The sequence below is a fragment of the Camelus bactrianus genome, chromosome 17 (genome assembly GCF_048773025.1).
Source record: "Camelus bactrianus isolate YW-2024 breed Bactrian camel chromosome 17, ASM4877302v1, whole genome shotgun sequence".
In the NCBI taxonomy this organism is placed as follows: Eukaryota; Metazoa; Chordata; class Mammalia; order Artiodactyla; family Camelidae; genus Camelus; species Camelus bactrianus.
The window spans coordinates 5,964,673-5,985,528 of NC_133555.1; the positions used below are offsets into that span (position 1 = coordinate 5,964,673).

Here is a 20,856-nt window from a genome sequence, read left to right on the forward strand (position 1 = left end):
TCTGGAGTAAAGTCTGCTCTGGACCTTAAAAGCAAGCCTTGAAATGATCAAGCCAATCCACAAATAATCTCACTTTGTGCCAGATCAAAGCCCAGCACATTTTAAAGGAGTAACACCAAAATTCTGCATTTGACAGGATAGAATTCACGTCCATCACCCAATCCAAAATTACCAGCTATGCAAAGAAGCAGGAACAAAAACTAGACTCAGAAATGAGACCATGCAATTATCAGATGGCTGCCTTTTAAAAACAGCAATTATAAATATGCTCACAAATGTAAAGGAAAATGAAAATAAGACAAAGGGGAGGTATAAGAAAGTTGCAAACCGAGCTTCTAGAAATGAACAATTTCTGAAGAGAAAAATACACAGGCTGAGAATAAAAGCACGTTAGACACTGGAGTAGGAAAGGGGTCTGAAGACAGCAATAGAGACCATGCAAACCGAAGCAGAGAAAGACGAGATTAAAAAGCCCAGGCGACTGTGGCCACCGCATCAAGTAGTCTCAAGTCATGTGTCAGCTGGAGTCCAGAGGAGACAAACAGCCAACATTTTTCCAAATTAGGTTAAAACTATAACCTTACAGGTCCTAGGAAATCAAAAAACCCTAAGCAGGAGAAAAACACACAATAAGACTATTTTTTTTTTTTAATTATAAAAGCGGCCAGAGAAAGAGACATTATATACAGAGGAACAAATATAAGAATGGCAGCCAAATTCTCACCAGAAATGCTGCAGACCTTCAGAGGATGAACGTCTTCGAAGCGCTGGAACTAAAAACCCATCTGCTTGGAATTCTATGCCCAGTAAAAATATCTTTTTTAAAAAGGTGAAATAAAGACTGTTTCAAATAAAAACTGAAGGAACGAATCACCAGCAGAGCTGCAATACAGGAGATGTCAAAGGACGTTTTTCAGGCAGAAGGGAAATAATACCAGATGAAAATCTGAATCTGCACCAGGAACAGTAAATACCTGGGTAAATGTAAGACTTTTCATTCCTTTAGTCTCCCTAAAAATACTAACTACCCAGAGTGCACTGTGGGACCTACACAGAAATAAAATGTGTGGCATCAGTAACACAAGTAATGGAAGTGGGGACACCAAAGTATTCTCACAAGGATCTCACAGTACGTACGAAGGGGCAGCTCTATTCAGGGTACACTGTAAGTGGTGAACTTGTGTCGATAAATCCTAGGTCCACCACTAAAAGAATAAAGCAGAGAACATAGCTAATAAGCCAAAAGCGATTAACATGACACCATAAAAAGCCACAAATGGGCATGAGAAGGGGATGGCGGAGGAACAAAGAACAGATGGTCAAACAGAAAACAGATGGTAGATTTAAACCAAACTATATAGGTGGTGAAAATAAACGGTCTCAACGCTCCAAATAAAAGGCCTCTGGTTAAAAGAGATTACCAGAATAGATTAAAAAAAAGAAAGGCCCAAAAACTATGCTGTTTATATGAAACCGACTTTAAACATAAACATGCAGATAGATTAAAACAATGGAGATGATTTAGAAAAAAGATATATATATACACACCAATCAAAAGAAAGCTACAGTGTCTACTTAATACGAGATAAAGCTGACTCCAGAACAAGTATCAGAGAAAACAGATTTCACAACAAGAAGTATTTATAAGGGATAAAAAGGGACAACAAAAAAAGGGTCAGTTCATCAAGAAGGCAGCCATCCTAAATGTGTGTGCACCTAAAACAGCTTCAAAATAGGAGAAACAAAAACTGACAGAACTGAAGTCATCTCAGTTCCAGCTGGAGATCTCAACACTCCTCTGTCAGTAACAGAGCAAGCAGACACCTAAAGAACAGCAAGGTCAGAGAACAGTAAACAAAACCAGCGACCAGTGTGTCCTAACCAGCGTTCCTGGGACGTCCCACCCCACGGCACCTGGATGCATTCTTTTCAAGTACATCGGGAACACTCATCCAGACCGACTAACTGCTGGACCCTAAACAAACTAACAGATCTTACAGAATTAAAGTCATACAGGACATATTCTCTGACTATAATGGAAGTAAACTAGAAATCAATAGAATATTGGGAAAATCCTTAAATATTTGAAAATGTAAGCAATATGTACACATCTAACACGGGTCAAAGGAAAAGAATCACCATAAAATGAGTTACCTACGGGGGAAAGAAGAGTGGGGGTCAGGACTGGAAGATGCAGCCTCTGCACGTGCCTGGTCGCATACCATTGACCTTGGAGCCGTGTGATGTTTATTAACAAAGGGGGGAAGATCTCTAAAACTGAAAAAACACACGGATGTCATTTTAGTTTATATACCCAGCCCATGGCATAACCACACAGAGAAAATAAATGTTCAGGTGTTTTGATGGTACATCCCTAATAGGCTGCATTTAGTAGTTTTAGGGGCAGTAGTAATTGCAGTAATCTTATTTTGAAAGTATATTGATACTGTAAGATAGAGCAAGATAAAGGTCATTTTGTTGATTAGAAACCAAAATCATTAGTCCTAAAGGAAAAGTAAGTATAAAACCCAAGAAGTAAAAACTCTGTGATCTTAAATTTTATTTGGAAATAACAGTATGAACTCATGACCTATTTTTCTCCTTCTAAAAAGTATGTTTTTCTAATCTCTACACTGGAAAGGCCTAGAAGCAGTAATAGTGGTTAGCACCCAGATTGTGGTCTCTAAAAACTATCTCCCACTGAAAGAAACTGAGACTTCTTAGAAAAATGGCAGATTGAGGTCAGAAGCAGGAAGGACACCCCCAAAATGGGCCCAGGATTTCTTAATGGGAAAGAAAACAAAGAAACTGTTTAAAATGATAGGGTTGTGCCAAAAGCACACAGGAATCAACTCATCAAATACGCATCAAAAAGAATAGTGACTATAATTGATTGAAACACTTACATTTTAAAAAATCCATGAGTCTATTATGGGGAAAAATTGGAGGAGGTTCCTAAGACATGGACCTTATTTTGAAAATCAGTAAGTACAAAAACAAAAAAAGTGTGTTTCTTGCCTTTCCTATACAAACTATATGTCAAAGTGATAACATAATTGCTGATGGAAAAAAAATGCTAGTAAATGTGAAAAGGAACAATAGAAAAGAAAAACAGTTGAATCTGAATGAAATTCCATCCCTAGGTCTAACTACCACTTTCCAGAAAGCAGGGAGAGAAGGGACCAAGTTAAACCATCCCACAAGGTGGCAAATTGTAACCTTTTTAAAAAATAAATGACGGGAGGAAAAAGGCGGTGCAGGTAAGGGGGCTGTTGGAGACTAAGAGTGTGTTGTATCTGTTAAAGCAATCCTGAAGCTTTTAAGGCTGAAATTACATGATTGCTGGGGTTTTCTTTTAAAATATTCCCCCAAAAGGGAGAAGAGTCGGGGACAAATACATGAAGCAAGACGAAACTGGCGATGGATGCTTGGAGACTCACTGCATTACTCTCTGCTTTCTGTGTTTGAAATTTTCCAGAATAACAAGTTCAAACAGAGTTTGTCTTACATATGGCCAGATTTCCTGCTGAAAACATTAAAGTCAGAAAGGAATTGCCTGAGCTACTTGTTAAAATACAGATTCTGGGGCCCTACTCCAGACTTAGCAGATCAGAACCTAAAGATGAGGCATAAAAAAGTCTGCTTTCTTACAGCTTCCTCCGTGAATCCGCCACAGCCCAGCCCAAGTGTGCCCCCAGCAGACTCGCTGAGATTAGATGACCCTCCAGACCTCACCCTGAGATCTTGTGGCTCTCAGCCATCCCGAGGCCCCAGCTGCGCTACCTGCAGCCTGAGAACAGCTTCGGCGCAGTGGTGGAGACGGGCGTCAAGGAGTAGGCTCCGGGGAAGGGAAATTATGCCTGGAGACCGTAACTCGAGGGGAAGGCGGGCTCAGGAGACCTTTCCAGGCCTAGACCAGGGCCTGTCTGAGCGTTGAGGGCAGAAGCTGCTGGAGAGAAAGACTGAAGAGAGGAAAAAGACAAGTATCTGCCAGAGAAAAGGGAAGCCCCAGTGGGAGAGGCTTGGTTTGGAGCATGAGGGGTGAGAGCGTGACTAAGGTTATGCAAGTTTTAAGAGTAACACCTGTGATTACCTAGAACTCATCCAGTGCAGCAGCCATGAGCCGCGTGGAGCTACTGAGCACTTGAAATGTGGCTAGTCTGATTTGAAATATGCTGTAAAAATACAATCCACACTGGATTTTGAAGATTTAGTAAAAAGAAAACCAGTGCCAAATATCTAAATCATTTTTATATTGATTACATGTCAAACTGATTAACACTTTGGAGATGTTAATTTAAATAAAGTATATTATTAAAATTGATTTCACCTGTTTCTTTTTGCATTTTCTAATGTGACTCCTAAGGAATTTTAAATTACTGGCTGGCATGGTATTTCTATTGCCCGATGCTGTTCTATAAGTTATGGAAGCCAGAACTAGGAGAAAACCTCACCAAAAAGCCTTATCTCAAAAGCAACAAAAAACCCTCTTTCTATGACCCCAGAACCTGCCTCATTCAGACCAAGGTGTAGCCAAATTGACGAACAAAGTGCTTGCTAAGCCAACTAATGATCAGTACAATAAAATCACAGTGGGAAGTGTACACAGTCTGTCCTCAGACACCACTGACATACAGCAATTAACTCAGTGATGATGCATCCCTGTCTGGTCACTAAGGCAGGCCCTCGAGGCCCTGCTGTGGGAAGGAAAGCACCACCCAGCAAGCGACCTGGAGGACGGTTCCGAGAAGGACACAGACGGAGGTGCCAGATGGCCTTAGATCTATTATCCACACTTGAGGTGGCAGTCAGTCCTTTCCTGAGCCACACAGTCCTCCTCCAAGGGCCTTTTGGTTGGTTCAGATCTGAGTGCGTTTCCCACCCCGAGTCTGCACCCCCTTCCACAGCTGCGGGTGGGCAGTGAGGTACTTTCTGGACGTCGCCTCCCCCTCCCTCCGGGGTTCTGACATCCTTCAGCCCTTCCCTCCTTCCCCAGCCAGTCTGGACTCTGTGGTATGTGCTTCGGGTGGTTTCCAGCCCGCAGGCGACCTTTCTGTTCCCCGAAGATAACACAGAGCGTGGGTGTTTGCCTGCGGCTGGTGTATCTAAGGCCGACGCTGGCAGCCCCCGCCCCCAGGGGGTGTGGAGGGGGGCGTCATGTCTCAGCAGGTGCCTGGTCACCATAGTTGGGGATTTTTTTGGGGTGGGTGAGGGCACGCTCTGAAAAAGCTGCCGGTCTTCTCTAACGGCTTCTCCACCTTCAGCCCTGCCGTGCCCCGAGGCCAACAGGCCTAAGTTCAGGGGGTGACAAGGGTGAAGGCCCCCAAGTGACACGCTCACACTCCGCTGGGACTGAAGGAGGGAGTCCAGCCCCTTCAGCACGCCGGTGCTGTTTTCCAGCAGAAGGTACTCGGTCCAGCCCCTCCCGGGCCCCCACTGTCCCTACAGCCTCAACCAGGGCCCAGTGCCCAGTGCCCGCTGCAGTCGGTCTAAGTCAAGGGCTCGCTGGACGACCAGCGGTCTCCTGGCTCCCCTGCCCCAGTCCCATCGGGCCCCTGGGAGCCCACGTTCGCTGCGGGAGCAGGACGGTGTAACCGAGGAAGCTCTGTACTGCCGGTCAGGAACCTGGATGGGCGTCCCAGCGCTGCCAGACAGACGGGTGGCTTTGGGGAAAGCGTGGCCCTTTCGGGGTTCAGTTTTCCCCCAGTGAAATACGGGATGCAGACTGCCGGGTCTGCAAGGTCTCGCTCATCGCTTCTGTGCTCAAGAGCCCGCAGCGGCCTCCCCGCTCCAGAGAAACCCCTAGTGCCAGCAACTTCCAAACCGGTGCTGAACCTAACCCAGCGCCACTTTCTAGGCCTTCCCTTATGATCTGCCCCCTGCCACTGCCACCCTCCTCAAGCCCCAAGTCTTCTCCCTGTGGCCCCAGACATCTTACACCCACGCCTGCTGTTCACTTACGCTCCTGCTGCTCTGCCTGCAGGGGTGCCCTCCCTGCCAAGCCCGGCTCCGCCTCCGCTGCCTAGTTCATGCAGCCCCCACAGACCGCTCACTCAGCCTAGGAGCCACCACCTGGGCACCCAGTGCGATGAAGCACTCCAGGCAGGAACGGACCCCCGCACGCTGTGAGCTAAGTCCTCGTGGCAGGACACGTATGAAGGATCAGAAAGCAGCTGTAAAGGATTTCACACCCGTCACCTCATTTAGTCCTCAAAGCCACCCTCAGAGGCAGCCCTGAGCAGGGGGACCTCAGTGATCTGCCTGAGGCCCATCTGTGACCTGTGCAGCCCCAGGTCACAGCTCCCCTGCCTCCAGGTCCACTCTGCTCCCTCTCAGGACCTGGTCGTGTTAAGATCAAGCTGAGCTCCTGAGATGGAGGGAGCAGGGGAGTTTCAGAAAAGGGAGTGAGCCGAGGCCACAGAGCCACGAAGCTGGGCAGACCCTGGGCCACTCTCCTCCCTGCCACCCAAACCGGGGCCGGGCACACCCGGGGACAGGAGGAGCAGATGTGCCGCACCCACCAACGCAGCGTCTCTCAGTGCATTTGACCTCCATTGTTGATTTCTACCCAGAGGACATGAACAGTTTCAGTTCCCAAGGAATGTAAGTCAGCCCCCGGAAGCTGGGTTGCCCTGAGATGGGGCTGAAAACAAACACAAGCTGCCTATATAAGGACCAGGCGGCCACTGGGCGCCACCTCTGCCGCGAATCCCAGGTAGGCACTTTCCCGACTCTCGTGTGCGGGTCTGACTGTGGGTTTAACTCGTCGGGACCACTGGGCATCCACAGGCCCATCTGAACCAGGGGAGGTTGCACGCCCTGGGGCCACCTGGCTGCTCAGAGGGGGATCTCAGGAGCCGCCTCAGCGCCCCCAGGTCTCCTGGGACCTTGCCAGCTTAGCCTTATTGTCCCTCCTTGAGAAACTCAGCACAAGGTCCTCGAGGCCTAGGACAAACGACACGGGGGTCTGTCGCACTGCCAAGCATCCGCCCCGCCCGAGCAGCCTTGGTAAAGAGCACACACACCCTCCACCACGCCTGCCGCAGGGAGACGGGCAGAGGGAGCCCCTCTGGCGGGGTGTTAAGAGCCATTCTCCTCAGCAGTCGCGTTCCCAGGTCGGGGTCCCCACACCCTGTCTGCTGGGCTCTGATGCACAGGGAAGGTCGGGGATGCTGCCCGGAGCCCCTCTCCCCTCCAGGCTCGACTGTCCCCCCAGCTGCGGCCATGCCCTCCCCGGGGACCATCTGTGGCCTGCTGCTCCTCAGCGTGATCTGGGTGGACGTGGCCATGGCAGGCTCCAGCTTCCTGAGCCCTGAACGCCAGAGAGCGCAGGTGAGCCGTCTCCCCACAGGCGCCCTGTGATTCTAACTGGGGTGTCTCCTCCTAGCCCTGCCACGAGCTGTGTCACCCAGCTGTGGCTCCAGCTCTCCGGGCTTCAGCCTCCTCCCCGAGCACAAAGGACGACCCTGGGTCTGAGCGTAGGCCCACACCTCGCACTGTTTCTAGCAGGACGGCGGGGCTTAGGGCCCTAAGAGAACATTCCCTCTTCCCAGCAGAGAAAGGAGTCCAAGAAACCATCAGCCAAACTGCAGCCCCGGGCCCTGGAGGGCTGGCTCGGCCCGGAAGACGGAAGACAGGCGGGAGGCGGAGAGGACGAGCTGGAGACCCGGGTGGGTCCCTCTGCAGCTGGCGCTCTCCCAGTGTGGGGGTGAGGGCGGGCGGCGGCGAGACAGCTACCAGCAGGGACCCACTTACCAGCTACTTAAGAAACGCAGAATAGCATAGAAATAGTTGACTGCCCCACAGTCTCCAAGGTCTTTGCGCGTCAACAGGCAAACACCTAAATCACTTTGCCGCCACAGAACAAGCCCGAGCAGCAGAGGGGAGCGGGGCACCAGCAGACGCCACCTGGCAGTCTCACCAGGAAAGTTCCGATTTCAGAAGGGAGCCAGCAAATATGGTGCCAAAAGCCGACACCTAAGAGGAAAGGGCTGGTCACAGACCAAACGTGTTTCCCTGCAGAAGACTTTCTGGTTGATTCAGGGGCCCCTCCGCCCTTACCTGGACCAATGAGCTGCCGCGGGCCCGGCTCTCAGCAAACCCCATCTGTAGACGAGGGGCCGTCAGGCTTGCTTGGGCTCTGATGCACCTGGCACGGGGCGAGGGGAAAGGTGAGCGATAAACGGAGGACTGGGAGAGAGAGGGCGTGAAGGCGTCCGAGGGGTTACCTGTGTGACCTTCCAGCCAGGCTGGCGGCCCTCCAGGAATGGTTCTGACGAGCGTTAAGACAGACACCTCCGTGCAGAGACAGCAGGAATCCCCGGTGGTGTTCCCGCCCACCACTGTGCTGCTGCGACTGCACCACGACTTCACACCCTTCCTCCATCTCACCCCATCTCTCCCACCCGCTGCGAGATCAGCAGGGCTGGCCTTAGTGCTGCTCTTGCACACAAGAACAGAGGTTCAGGCAGCTGAGCTCACTTGCCTGAGGGGCCACAGCCCACATGGGGGCAGAGGTGGGACCCAGTCTGAGGACTCCAGTCCCCAAGCCTGTCTCCCTGTCATCGGTGTGGCAGAGAGAGAAGGCGACCCGGGGAGTGCCTCTCACTGTCCCCTCCACCCCGCCCCGGCCTCTTTCCACCTGTCCCCCAGCCTCTGCTCCCACAAGGGGTCAACTCCCCAATCCACGCCCTCTGACCCTCGCCAGGCGCTTCCTGCGCCTCGTGTGAGACCCCACCCGCCGCATTCCCACTCAATGGTCTGCAGATCCTTAGACTAAAGCCAAGGAACTTTCCTGGTGAGACTGCCAGGTCCTGTGGGGCTGGATGCACCCCAGCCAGAGGAGCCCCAATTTAGCCCAGATGGGGAAGAGGTTTGGTGGCTGACTCACGGCTGGAACATTCCAGCTTCCACAGAGGAAACGGCAGGCACTGCCTCCGCTGAACAAAGTCTGAAGTGTCCAGAGGGCCTGGGCACCAGAGCCGGTATGGAGCCTGTGACACTGGCCAGGCTCCCCCAGCTCCCGCCCTGGGGCTCCGCCTCGCTCATCGCAGGGTCCCCACTCCCTCCAAACCTTTTCCTCAAATGGAGTTTCAGAGATGGAAGGCTTTTGAGACCAAGTCCCACTCCCACCCCCACCCCCCCCATCCATTCCCCACTGACCGGGTGAGATGCTGAGGCCACAGCGTCCTTTACAAGTCACCCGAAGCCACTCTCCCATCCAACAGCCGCCATACCTCCTGTCAGTTGCCCTGACATGGTGCTGGTGTGACTCCTGAGAAGTCTGCTGCCGTGAGCCGACCACCCGCAGGAGCCACAGGGGTGGAAGGAAAATGAGTCTTTACTGAAGGGAGGGAGCGGAGGGGCCTCAGTTCCCCTGTCAGTCATGTCGTTTCCACTCACTCCACCTTCACGGTGCAGACGAGGGGGAGGTAAACTTTAAAAAGGGAACCAACAGTGACCTGTTGTTTTAAGAACATCTCTGAGCATCTCTGCTCGTCTGTGAAATACGAGTTACAGTGGCTCCTGCCTGGAAGGAAAGGCCTAACCCAGGGCGAGGGCTGCAGCCAGGCGGTGCAGCAACAGCCCCTGGGCTAGAAGAGGTCCCAGGGCTGAGTATGCAGCCCAGCCCTCGCCACCACCTCCTCCTGTGGCCCCAGTCAAGTCCTTTAACCTCTCGGGGCCTCTGCTGCTGTATCTGAAAGCGGGGCTGAGACCTCCAGTCTGGAGGGCAGAGGGCAGGAGGACCAATGGCCGAGGGCTCCCCTCCAGCCCCAAGATCTCTTCACCAAGTCATCTGTAATCTCAGTGACCAGCGCAACCAGGAACCCGGGCAGTCACTGAGTGAACAGAGGGAAAGACAGACTCCACTCGCCAGGAGAGAAGCAATGATGTGGCCGCAAACAGAGCTCCTTCCTGTTTACCCAGAACTCTGAGCTCCAATAAATCATCTCATAGGCTGCTGAGAAAGCAGGAGGAATGAGGCGCCCTCCCTGTAGAAGGGAAGAGACAGAGCACAGAAAGAAGAGCAAACTTGGCTCGGAGTGTCTTTCTAAGAAAAGGTCAGCTTCCTGTCTGACTGTCCACAGAACAAGCCAAGGCCGGTGCTGACAGGGGACGACCACCTGGGACGGGAGGAAGGGGGGCAGAGGCCGTCCCCCAGGCTAGTGCTGTGTACACCAGGCAGACCCACTGCCCCCAGATCGCCCTGCCTGGGCCTGAAACCCTACCACTGGCGACTCAACCTCAGGCCTTCCAAAGCTCTAAGGAGCAGGGAAACGTCATCTGGGGAGCCCCACAGCTTTTGTCAGTAAGCTGCTCAGGGGTGAGGAAAGAGGGCACAGGTGAGTCTCCTAAAGATGGTGAGGGCGGGAAGACCAGGCCTGGGAAGCAGGGTAGCCCGGCTGAGCTGCCCCTCGGTGGTGCCTGCTGGGCCCCAGGCCCTCCCTCTCCTGAGGGCCCGGGGCCACCGCGGGGATGGAGGAGCGGGAGGGTAGGGGGCGTGACCTCTGACGATTCCTGGGTCCTCCTCCTAGTTCAACGCCCCCTCTGATGTTGGGATCAAGCTGTCAGGGGCTCACTCCCACCAGCACGGCCAGACCCTGGGGAAGTTTCTGCAGGACATCCTCTGGGAAGAGGCCAACGGTAAGTCCTTAGAACTCAGTGCTACAGTCGTGTTCAGAACATGCTCTGCAGCCAGTTAAGCGAAGGCTTTGGTGCCCTCGTCCTCAATCTCCTCTTGCCTCGTGATAAGAAACCACCCAGCTTTTCCTGACTGAGGAGGCAGCCACCTGCCTGTGGAGGCACCACCATCTGCAACATTCCCCACCGATGTCAGTGCCCCACCACCCCCCCCCCGCGGGCCGGGGGCCGGCACTCACCCCAGGGTGCAGACAAGGAAACCAGGACTCGGAGCTTTTAGGGGACATGCCCAAGGCACACACACTCCGAGGCCGGTGCTTTATTACAACACACCACCTCCAACGTCTGTCTCCCTGAGGAAAAAGCCACCTTTGATGGCACCGGCAGGACAGCAGACACAGAACTTTGACTTGACCTCTTGCTTTCCAGAGGCCCCGGCCAATGAGTGACTGTCCCTGAGTCCAGCCGCCTCTCTGTTCCCCTCTTGCTCTCAGAAGCGCTCACCTGGCCTCCAGAACGCTCCCTCGACCACTCCCAGCTCTGAGGGGTACCAGCCCAGGAGGTGAATAAACACTCAAACTGGACGCTGCCTGTTTGAAATGTTTATTTCACCAAAGATGAAAATTTCACATTTCACTGAAAAACAAAAAGCAAAACCAAACCCCACAATTCTTGGTCTATGGTCCATGGGAAGAGAAATGGAAGAGGTAGCAGGTATCTGTTCTTAGAAAACTGAATCCGACCAACTCATACAAGCAGACAAGACTATTGGGGGACAAATGGCAGGAGGAAGTGGGGGGGAGGGGGAAAGGAGAAGGGGGACAGGAAGGGAGGGGTGAGAGGGAGAAGAAAGAGAAAGTTCCTTTAACTATCAGAGCTTCTGAGTGCAGAGCTGCATCGAGAGCTTACTATCAGGAGGACTGTGTGAACAGGACACTTGAGGCGGCGTCACAGCCAGTGCCCACCGAGTTGACATTCAGGATCAGAACGCGGGTTGGGGAGGGTATAGCTCAGTGGTAGAGCACGTGCTTAGCATGCCTGAGGTCCTGGGTTCAAGCCCCAGTACATCCACTTTAAAAATTAATAAACCGAATTTCCTCCCCACCAAAAACAAGCAAATAAGAAAACCAAGGGAAATGTGAAAGTGTGAGTCTGAAGCTGGACATAAATGGGGCGCTAACCACAGCTAGACACGGCTGCCCTAACTCCTTCCCTGCCCCATCCTCTACGGAGAAGACCTGGCAAAGCAGAAGCCACCTCCTGCAGCCAAGGCTGGCCATGGCCTTGGTGAGTTCATTGATTTGGGACACCAGGTTGATGTCCAAAAACACTTCCAACTCTAGTTCACAGCCGCAGTGAGCCTTGATCCTGAAGTCCCACAGCTTAATTTCAGTGAAGACATGGACCAGTCTTCCTGGGAGGGACGTCACTGGTCGGTCGTCTCCTCACTAGGGTGAGCGTGTGACCCGATTTGAGAGCTGGTGGTGATGGATGGGTGATCGAAGGGGAGAAGCCCTGCCACCTGCCCAGCTGTCAGAAACACACAGGACGGCCTGTGCAGAGCTGGCGTTAACATCCACACTCTGGGCACACCCTCATCACTGAGGGATCTCTCTAGGAGCCAAGGATCTTTGAGTAAAATTCTGGCCCGCTGGCAATCAAGGTGCGGCCCTACGGCACTAACCGCTGATCAGACGTGGCAACCACCATCCCTCACTGAGGAGCCGCACGTGGTCAATGACGTCACCACGATCAGGGAACCGCTGAGAATGCAGAGTCTTGGGCCCCATCCCCACCCCAGATCAGGATCTGCATTTTCACAAGCCCCCCAGGCACCTATCAAGTGGCTTAGAGGCAAGAGGACCCTACTCAGGCAGCTCAGCCCACCGCAGAGCCAGACAGCCCGACCTGGCTCAGAACAGGTGTCGACTCCTGTCACCCGGCCAGGGGGCCCTCGACACAACTGAGTGCACATAAAAAAGTGTCCTGTCTCCTCCTCCACTTCCCTCACCCACCGCTCTTGAAGTGCCAGCTGCTGTCAACTCCATGCCCGTCCACTGGGCAGCCAGCACACACACTTCCATCTCAGGGGACCACACACACCTGACTGACTACACGGTGGCTTGGTGCACTGAGCCCTTGCTTCTGAAAGCATCTGCCTCTAAGTGATAATGACAGTTTGAAAGGAGTGATCCCCACTAGAGGGATCTAAGGTACTGGAGAGCAGGTGGACTCAGTGGAAGAACGACAGAGGATGCACAAGTCACCCGCAGGACCCCAGCCTCCGCGCTCGGATGCGGAGACCCACCCGCTGTCCTGGGGCTTGGCCACACCCCAGCTCTGTGGCTTTGCGCGGGCGCAACCCTGACCGTCGCTAACCATGCCCACAGCCCTCTCCTCAGTAGCAGGGGACGCTCCACGGCCTCAGCTGGCCAAAGTAGCCCAAGAAGCCAGCTCCTGGCCTGGTGAGAAGCAGCCACAGATCGGGCTCAGGGCAGGTGGGTGCCAGGTCCTGGGGGGAATGCGGGGCACCTGACGATCCCCCCACACGGACAAGAACGTATTTTGTTTCTCAAGGCACACACAAGCCTTCTCTCCCTCATGCCTAGGTCCTTCATTCCAGGAACAGGTGTTAGGCACCCACTCTGGACCGGGCTCTCTCCCTGGGGCCAGGTAGCGCAGTGTGGGCGAAAGCTATGGGCTTCAGACTCAGACCCGAACGTCAATACCCGCTGTCTGGTCTGGACCAACCTCCCCCGGTTACTGTCAAGACTGACACAAGGACACCTGCACGTAGCAGGCATTCAGTTACCCTAACAGCCACCACTTACCGCATCTCTGCTGTGCAGCAGGCGCTGTGCTAAATGCTTACAAGAAATTCATGTAACGTCCACTAATTTTCATAGCAAACCCACTGAAGAGGGAGAAGACTGAACCTCAGAGAAACTGACCTCCCAAGGTCACAGAGCAAACACGTTTCCAGCTCATCCAGAGCTGGGGGCTTGGGCCCGTGCTCCCAGGTTCGACTGGCTGTCAACAAAGTCACCCCCTCGCCCTGCTGCCCTCACTCCTCCCCACCCCCGATCCTCCACAGAGAAGCCCTGGCAACGCAGATGCCAGCCTCGGGTCCAGGAGATTCTTTTCGTTTCTGTGTTTCATTTTCCCTCCTAATAAGTGGTGTCAACCTGGAGTGGGGTGAAGACAATTTCAAGTCAACAACTGGCAGAAATAAAACTGGTCACAGGGAACAGGGGACACACTGGCGAAAATGCAGCCTTTCAAACCTGGTCCCACGTCAGCCCTCTCAGACCTGCCCCTGCACGCGTCACCTCCTGACACCACTAACTTCCGGGTCTCTGAAGTGGGTATATTCACCCCTGGGGTGAGCAAGGCATTGGCTACAAGAAAAAATCCTCCTTACAAAATACTTTTGTGTTTTATAACATACCCAGTACATCAGTATAGTAGCACGTGTATTTAACTTCTTACGCACTTGCAGGAATGTGCTCAGTTCTCTTAGGACGGTGTGCAAACAGAAGGGGCGAGACCCACGCTTAGCTGCCTTTCTTGTCCGAAGTCACTTCCAAACATCGCTGACGAGTGTTTACAGTGAGCACGGGGGCTGCCCGGCCACCGACCGCCAGCTCTGCCACCTTGGGCACTTCGTTCAAGCCCTGTCACTCGAGTGTCCGTTTGTCCTGATTTTACAGAAATGACTGACGCAAAAATGAAAGCACTCTCAGGAAATGATTAGTATTGGCCCCAAACTTAATATAGAAAGATGGAAAACCCCGGAATCACCACGAGCAGATTTCCAGCCACAAAGAGACTATCACTGGGTGGACACAGCCGCTGCGTGTTCAGCCGGGATGCAGCCGAGACAGAGCGAGGAGTGTGCTAGAAAGCCAGACCAATGACTGTGTCTCCAAGAGGAGGCATCAACAGATTTCAGATGTGTTCAGCGTTCTTGGAACGGACAGAGGTTTACTTTCGGCTTGAGCACTTGGGTTCAAGGACACCTTAGGGCAGAACCGGAGGGCTGACTGCAAACAATGAAACAGAATTTCCTCCAAAGTTTACCCAGAAGCATCCAAGTTCACAGTCCAAAGCCCACAGTACAACCGACCATCGACAACTCCCCCGCGTACTCAACTCTTCTTCCTCCCACTGCACTGCTCAGGGGGAAAAAAAAAGAGGAGTCTGTACTTTTCACAGCTAAGCAGCAGCGATATATGTGAGTGTTCCCAGGCGATAAAGTGGGAGTTAATTCTCAAGGCAGCAGAACTTTAAGACGGTACCAGGGATTCTTGGTACCAGGGATTCTTGGTTCCAGTTTAATTTTGCAGAGGCACGTGTATATGCGAGAATGCGTCCAGACCTCTGGATTCTCAGGTTACAAAGCTGGCCAAACAACTGACTTCACCACCGTTATCACTCCGAGGAACATAAACAAACATGGAGAGCACAGGAGTTGGCTGAAGAGCCATCGACTTTATTTTCAGAAAGAGATGGCCAAAGGCGGCGAGGGGGCCGAGATACAGAGGCATTCCAGCAACACAGCAAGAACGATCACATCAGCCATCCAAAAGCCGGACCAAAACGCCAGCCCGCCGGCACGCCCGCACAGGCAGCGCTTCACTGTGTCACAGAAATGAAGATCCTAAGTCCTAGGGGTGAAAGTACATAGCACCTTGTGCTTTACCTTGGCAGGGAGACTGCAATGGCTCAGAGACGTCCACTGAGTTATCGCGCTTAATCCTCAGACACGGGCCTGGTTGGTTTCCCGTGGAGGCAGTCATGACTTACAGGCCTTGTCGTGAAGGAGATGGATTAGCTGCAGTTCATTTGGGGGACACAAAGCACTCTGAAATACTTAGTCCTCCAAATCTTCCAAGCAGAACAAGGCCCCGGATTCCCCAAATGTGAGGCGCAGAAGACACACAGCGGATCCGTGGAAGGTGGACGGTGAATCAAGGCCTACTTCCCAGGCCAGCAACTTGGGTACCAGGGCAAGAGGGAAATACCAGATAGGAAGCTTACGAGGTTCAAAAGCACCTTCCAAAAATACCTGCCACAAACACCGAGAGAAATCCAGACTAAGTGATGGATCTTATGATTTAAACTACTGGCCTCCAAGAAACCGAGAAGGGACTCAGGGTGGCCTGTCTCACTGAGGAAGATTGGAATAAAGGATCCTTTTGTCCAAAGTGCAGAGTGTCCTCACATTTAACCCTTGACGTCACAACCCTCCAGGGCCTGTAATGATTATACCTTCACAAGGCACCAGCAGGGAGCAGAGCACAGCTTGGAACTTGAGATGACCTGGCTGCACAAAAGTCCAAGGAGGGGCTCTCACTTCCACCACAGAGAAGGGACAGAGCAGAGGCCAAGGAGAGCCCCAGGAGGGGGAGTTAGACACCAGGCCCACATGCTCCGCAAAGGCAACAGAACAGGGCTGGGCGGCGCCAGCAGAGATTTGGAGAATTAAACTGGTTTACTTCTCCACCTGGGTGGGGCACACAAGGGGCTGTTAACGTGAGATGAAACAGGAGTTATTTTTGGTCCAATGTTCCAGGAGAAGGGGGCAAAGTGGAGTAAAGGGCAGCTGGGACCCCCGACAGCAGACCAGCAGGTGGCTTCTGCTGCAAACTGGGCCCTTTCCATCTAACACAACCGAGCTGCATCCCTGAGGGCACCTGTCAGTGGGAGCACCTTCCTTAGGTTCTTCTTCCTCAAGTCCCCCCATCTGTCCACATCTCCCCAGGCCAGGACTCGTCCTGGACACTGAGCGCCCCTCTGCCCGCTCTGATCAATGGCAGCAGAACCAGCGAGACCAGCAGCCGAGGTCCTTCTGCCTGAGCCGACATGGAGCTGACGGGCAACAGTGAAAGCCAAACCGAAGAGTCGTCCAGGAAAGGAGGGGCTGCCTGCACCGGCTGCAGGAGAGTTAAGCTCCACGACAGTCTCCGGCAAAGCCCCCCCGAGAATTCCCACCTGGGAGTTCGTTTTTAGCGTGGAGAACCAGGAACCCAGTTACACGCCCACAGGTGCTGAGACGAGGAGGAGTGTGGTTACGCACAGGCTGCCGAGGACGGGGACTGGCGGGCACGCTCGCTGCGCCCTCCCGTCAGCCTCTCCCCCTCCACCGAAGCCCCGGGGCCCCGGGCCGGGAGGCCAGCCCGCACCCTCACCAGCACCACTGTGCGCCTGCCGCCCACCCGCCCCCCCCAACAGCCGGAAGCAGGAGCCTTCGAACGGGTTTCAGGAAACATCCTGTCCAGGTTTCCTCCATTCCAATGGGCTCTCAAACACATCCTCGAGCTGGGACACACACAGTTCACACGGCCTTTCTGCCGTCAGGCCGCTGGTCGTCTGGAGGGCGGCGAAGAGAAAAGGAAGAAGGTCAAACTCAGCTTCACTTGAGACAGATGAGGCTACGTGCTCACCTACGTTTACATTCTCTACATGAAGAATCAGAGAAAAAGCCATTTGGGGCCTGATGTTTAGAAAATATGTAACGTGACTTTTATCACCTTTTCTGGGAGACTCCTGACGGCACCCCATTGGCTTAAAGGCTGTAGAGGCGACAGGTGTTCTCACGCAGGGTGGCCAAGGTGCGGGCCAGCGGCAGGTCTTTGACCCTGGCGATCTCCCGGACCGTATGCAGGGCCAGGCCCGGGTGGGCATACTGGCAAAGGCTCCTGGGAACCTGGAAGACACCAAGCATTCAGAACGTCGCTGTGCCTTCCATGCACAGCCGTCACAGCGCCCTCCCGGCCCTTCCCCAGCAGGATCTCTCCGGAGCTGTGTCGAGACCCCTTTACCTGCAGGTGCAGGGAGAGTCCCAGTCAGGGGGGCTCTGGGTGAGCAGGGTCCCACGCTTCCTTGGACCACCCTCTACAGGGTGGGGCTTTGCACTGCCTGGAAGAGAGTGGTTACCCTTCAGCTTCTCAGCCCCCTAGACTTTGGTTCTGTAAAGCAACAGAGAGGAGACATCTACACAGCCAAGGGTGGGACCTGAAAAGTTCCTGCGGCTCTGGTCCTGCCGACCTTGCACGGGGGACCGCCCACCTCCCGCCCTCTCCCAGCAGTGCCTCCACGCAGCTCCAAGACACCCTCACCTGTCGAGGCAGAAAGTAGGGTGCATCGGTTTCCACGATGATCCTCTCCAGCGGGATCTGCTTCAGAGCTTCCCGGGCCTCCCAGGCAGAGGAGTAAGTCAGGACGGCCGTGAAGCCCACGGACATGTTGGGGAAGTGCTCCAACAGGGGCTCGATGACCGGGTAGCTGCCGGTGAAGCAATGCCTGCAGGAGGGGAATCCAGATCAGGGCTCTCTCATCAGCCCTCGGCAGAAGCCCCGCCTCCCTCTTTACACCTCCTTTAAATTATTTTCTGTGGCTCAGCTCTCAGAAGTGGAAAGACTGCGTCCAAGGGAGCAAGTCCACAGGAAACACAGTCAGAAGCAGAGTTACAAACTGTAGCCCCTCTGGATTACAAACACAGTATCAAGTTTTATCCATGTAATCAAATGAATTGGAAGGAAACAAAAAATTAAAATATTGGGGAGTGGGCCCATAGGTGCACATTCTTCTCTTAATCCGATATCTGTCTATGTTCTTAGTACAACACACACTGGCCCACAGGCCGAGTGCTTGTGCTTCATCTCGCCTCTGGTGTGGGCATCCCCTCAGAGGCGTCACTCTCTCTGCCTGGGCATCCAAAAGGCACTGGTCTGGAGGCCGAAAGCCCCACCCCCTTCAGCCACCTGTCACCACCTGGCCTGGGTTCTAGACTCTGTTTTTTCAGTTAACTCATCTCACCCATCTTGAAAGAGCCAGCCGACATCATCTCCTGACCCCCTCTAGCCAGAATCAGCTAATGGCCCCTCCGCTGGCTCCCACAGCACCTTCTGCCCACCCCACCCCGCCAGCCCTGCACTCTCTGCAGATGTCACCAGCTGACTATCTCCCACAGCTCCTCCAGGGCACCCCAAGCCAAGCCAATGCCCAGGGCAGGCACATGGTGGGAGGTCAGTGAGTTTACCAAACTAAAGAACCCCTCGATACCATTTAGATAAAATACACCCTAGATTTTGGTGGGAGGAATGAGCTTTCAAATTCAAGAAAGCAAAGAAAAAATTTTCTCAGGTGCCCTGGAATGTTCTCTGTGCACTAAGTCACTGGAACCCACAGCAGCCTCTTCCAGGATCAACAGCTCTCACTTCTGAGAACCAAGCCTCTGTTCCAGCCTGGTACTGGAGTAGGGGCTACAAAAGCCCCCTCCTTGCCCATTGGTGATTTAGGGGACCAGCTCAAACCATTTAAGTTGCCGTTTTATAAATAAAAAATGATCAAACAGCAGAAATCGCCTGATTCAACCTGACAGTTAACCCTTAGGAAAGACCCTACATAAAGATGTACTATTATCAACGGTCTCCTCACTGAGTTTGTTTTGCCCACTAACGCCCTGGACAGAGGGAACTGCCCACTGCATTTGCCCGCTGAAGTTCCAGCCCTCTCACCTGTGAATCTTGTAGTCTGGAGGCACGAACTTTTTCATGATTTTCAGCAGATCTTCGTCAGCTTCTCGGCAGTGGATCACCAAGGGCTTCCTTAGGGACACGGCCAGCTGCAGCTGCCTCTCAAACACCTGGAGAAGACAGAGCAACATCCGCGGGTTAGGACCACCAGTTCGGATGCCTGACGCCTCCAGAACCGCCAGTCCAGTGGGCAACCGCCACTGTCTCCAAGTCTTTATTTTTGAACTACATAGTGCATGGTAATAGCTAACACCGAGTGCTTACCAGGTAGTGTTATTATTCGGGTGTATTATAACCTGTAATCCTCAAAAGCACCCTAAGATAGGTACTGCCGTTGGCCCATCATGCAAACAAACTGAGGGTTCTCACGAGGCCAAGCAACTTGCAGCCGTAAGCTGGAGCACCACGATTCAAGTCTGAACGCAGGCTTTCCACGCGGCAACCACTACGCAGTGCTTATTTGGGATCACAGGGGCGGGCGGGGCTCAGGAACATCAATACAAGGGAAATGTCCCTCCCTTCACTGCCCTCACCTCTAATCCCACTTCCCAAGAGGCAGTCAGTCACCTTGCACACCTTTTCCTTTGCAAAAAGTTGCTATATATATACATACATATATGCACAATGCCCAGCTCTCAGAAGATGCTCCAGTATTTGTGGAAAGAATAAATACTACACCTGTTTTCTTCAACTTGCTTTCTTTACTTAACCAAAATCAGATCTCCTAGGTGAATACCTACAGATATATTACTTTTTCCCCTAAACTCTAGCCACTTTCAAAACTTTAAGTAAAATACACATGTTGCTATTAATTTTATTGAAAAAAGCAGGGCTAGAACTAATTCTTTCCCCAAACAAGTTCAGGTTTAGAAAAAAGCACAAAAATACAAATTCATTACAAACAAAATACCTCATCGTAAACTTAGTATTTCCATGAATAGTTTTCTTCAATTGTGGAGTATAATTCGTGTTTGATTTTTTTTATATTAATTAATTAATTTTTTATCAAAGTACAGACAATTACAGTGTGTCAATTTCGGCTGCACAGGACAATGTCCCAGTCATGCTGTGTTTGAATTTTTAACACTAAGATGCTTTCAGTAACTTGAGTCAGGTGACATTCACTTGAGAATGACATTTCCAAGTCCAACACTTGTGCCACCTCCTTTCACAATACTGGCACTGAGCCAATACCAAGTCTGACATAACTCACGTTAGACCTGTGTTTTCAACTAAAAGAAAGTGGCCCTAGGTTACCAACAGGACAGAATGCTTGCTGAGGACTTTAAAGATGAGCTAGTTCCACTATCTACAGCTGGCTGGACCCCCTCCCCAACACAACTGCCCTCCGTGAACCCCTCCAGAGGCAAGAGGCTCTAATTTCAACATTTAATTCCTGCTTCTAAAAAATTATTCCTCGAGAAATTAAACTATTATAGCCTTGGAGTGGAATAGTACACAGTTGTTTAAAAGCCTATTTTTCAAAGCATATTTAATGAAGCAGGAACATTTTCACAATGGAAAAAACATTTAAAACTATTATTTTTTTTTTTAATTTCCTAAATTCTTTTTTAAGAAGCATGTACGCACAACACACGTGTCCTTGATTCTCTGACAGGTGCTTGTAAGACATGCTACCAATTGTCCCTTGCAATTCTCTAGGGGACAACAGCAC

General features: G+C 52.3%; 3 protein-coding genes across 10 annotated transcripts in view; 2 read left to right on the forward strand and 1 right to left on the reverse strand.

Moving 5' to 3' along the window:
* SEC13 (SEC13 homolog, nuclear pore and COPII coat complex component) overlaps positions 1–4,324 on the forward strand; it is a 33,424-nt gene extending 29,100 nt beyond the window's left edge. For 2 of the 4 annotated variants that reach the window (XM_074344353.1, XM_074344352.1), the window contains exon 10: positions 3,376–4,324. The gene's annotated coding sequence lies outside the window, so the exon portion shown is untranslated. The remainder of the gene's footprint in view (positions 1–3,375) is intronic. The other 2 variants (XM_074344355.1, XM_074344354.1) reach the window with 1 other exon arrangement.
* The window catches only part of TATDN2 (TatD DNase domain containing 2), a 45,464-nt gene that overhangs the window by 10,231 nt on the left and 14,377 nt on the right, over positions 1–20,856 (reverse strand). The window contains exons 5-8 of one of the 3 annotated variants that reach the window (XM_010953039.3): positions 19,164–19,291; positions 17,763–17,946; positions 17,175–17,350; positions 15,113–17,013 (exon numbers count right to left, since the gene is read on the reverse strand). In XM_010953039.3, the coding sequence (XP_010951341.2) occupies positions 17,210–17,350; positions 17,763–17,946; positions 19,164–19,291 (453 nt within the window). In that variant the 3' untranslated portion in view covers positions 15,113–17,013; positions 17,175–17,209. Of the gene's footprint in view, positions 1–15,112; positions 17,014–17,174; positions 17,351–17,465; positions 17,563–17,762; positions 17,947–19,163; positions 19,292–20,856 lie in introns of those variants that run through there. The other 2 variants (XR_006724274.2, XM_045515319.2) reach the window with 2 other exon arrangements.
* GHRL (ghrelin and obestatin prepropeptide) lies at positions 6,301–11,225 on the forward strand. Of its 3 annotated transcripts, none has more exons than XM_010953043.3 (5): positions 6,310–6,715; positions 7,199–7,332; positions 7,557–7,670; positions 10,536–10,644; positions 11,071–11,225. In XM_010953043.3, the coding sequence occupies exons 2-5, from the start codon at positions 7,225–7,227 to the stop codon at positions 11,088–11,090; spliced, it is 351 nt and encodes a 116-aa protein (XP_010951345.3). In that variant the 5' UTR covers positions 6,310–6,715; positions 7,199–7,224; the 3' UTR covers positions 11,091–11,225. The 3 variants fall into 3 exon arrangements, with proteins under 3 accessions (XP_074200457.1, XP_010951345.3, XP_010951344.3); XM_010953042.3 differs by having other exon boundaries at positions 6,323–6,715; positions 7,554–7,670; XM_074344356.1 differs by lacking the exon at positions 7,557–7,670 and having other exon boundaries at positions 6,301–6,715.

What these genes read in the sequence shown, in the direction of transcription:
- GHRL (XM_010953042.3), top strand. Translation starts at nt 7,225, where the DNA reads ATGCCCTCCCCGGGGACCATCTGTGGCCTGCTGCTCCTCAGCGTGATC. An exon ending in CTGAACGCCAGAGAGCGCAG is followed by an intron (nt 7,333 to 7,553) that starts GTGAGCCGTCTC and finishes CCCTCTTCCCAG; the next exon opens with CAGAGAAAGGAGTCCAAGAA. An exon ending in AGGACGAGCTGGAGACCCGG is followed by an intron (nt 7,671 to 10,535) that starts GTGGGTCCCTCT and finishes TCCTCCTCCTAG; the next exon opens with TTCAACGCCCCCTCTGATGT.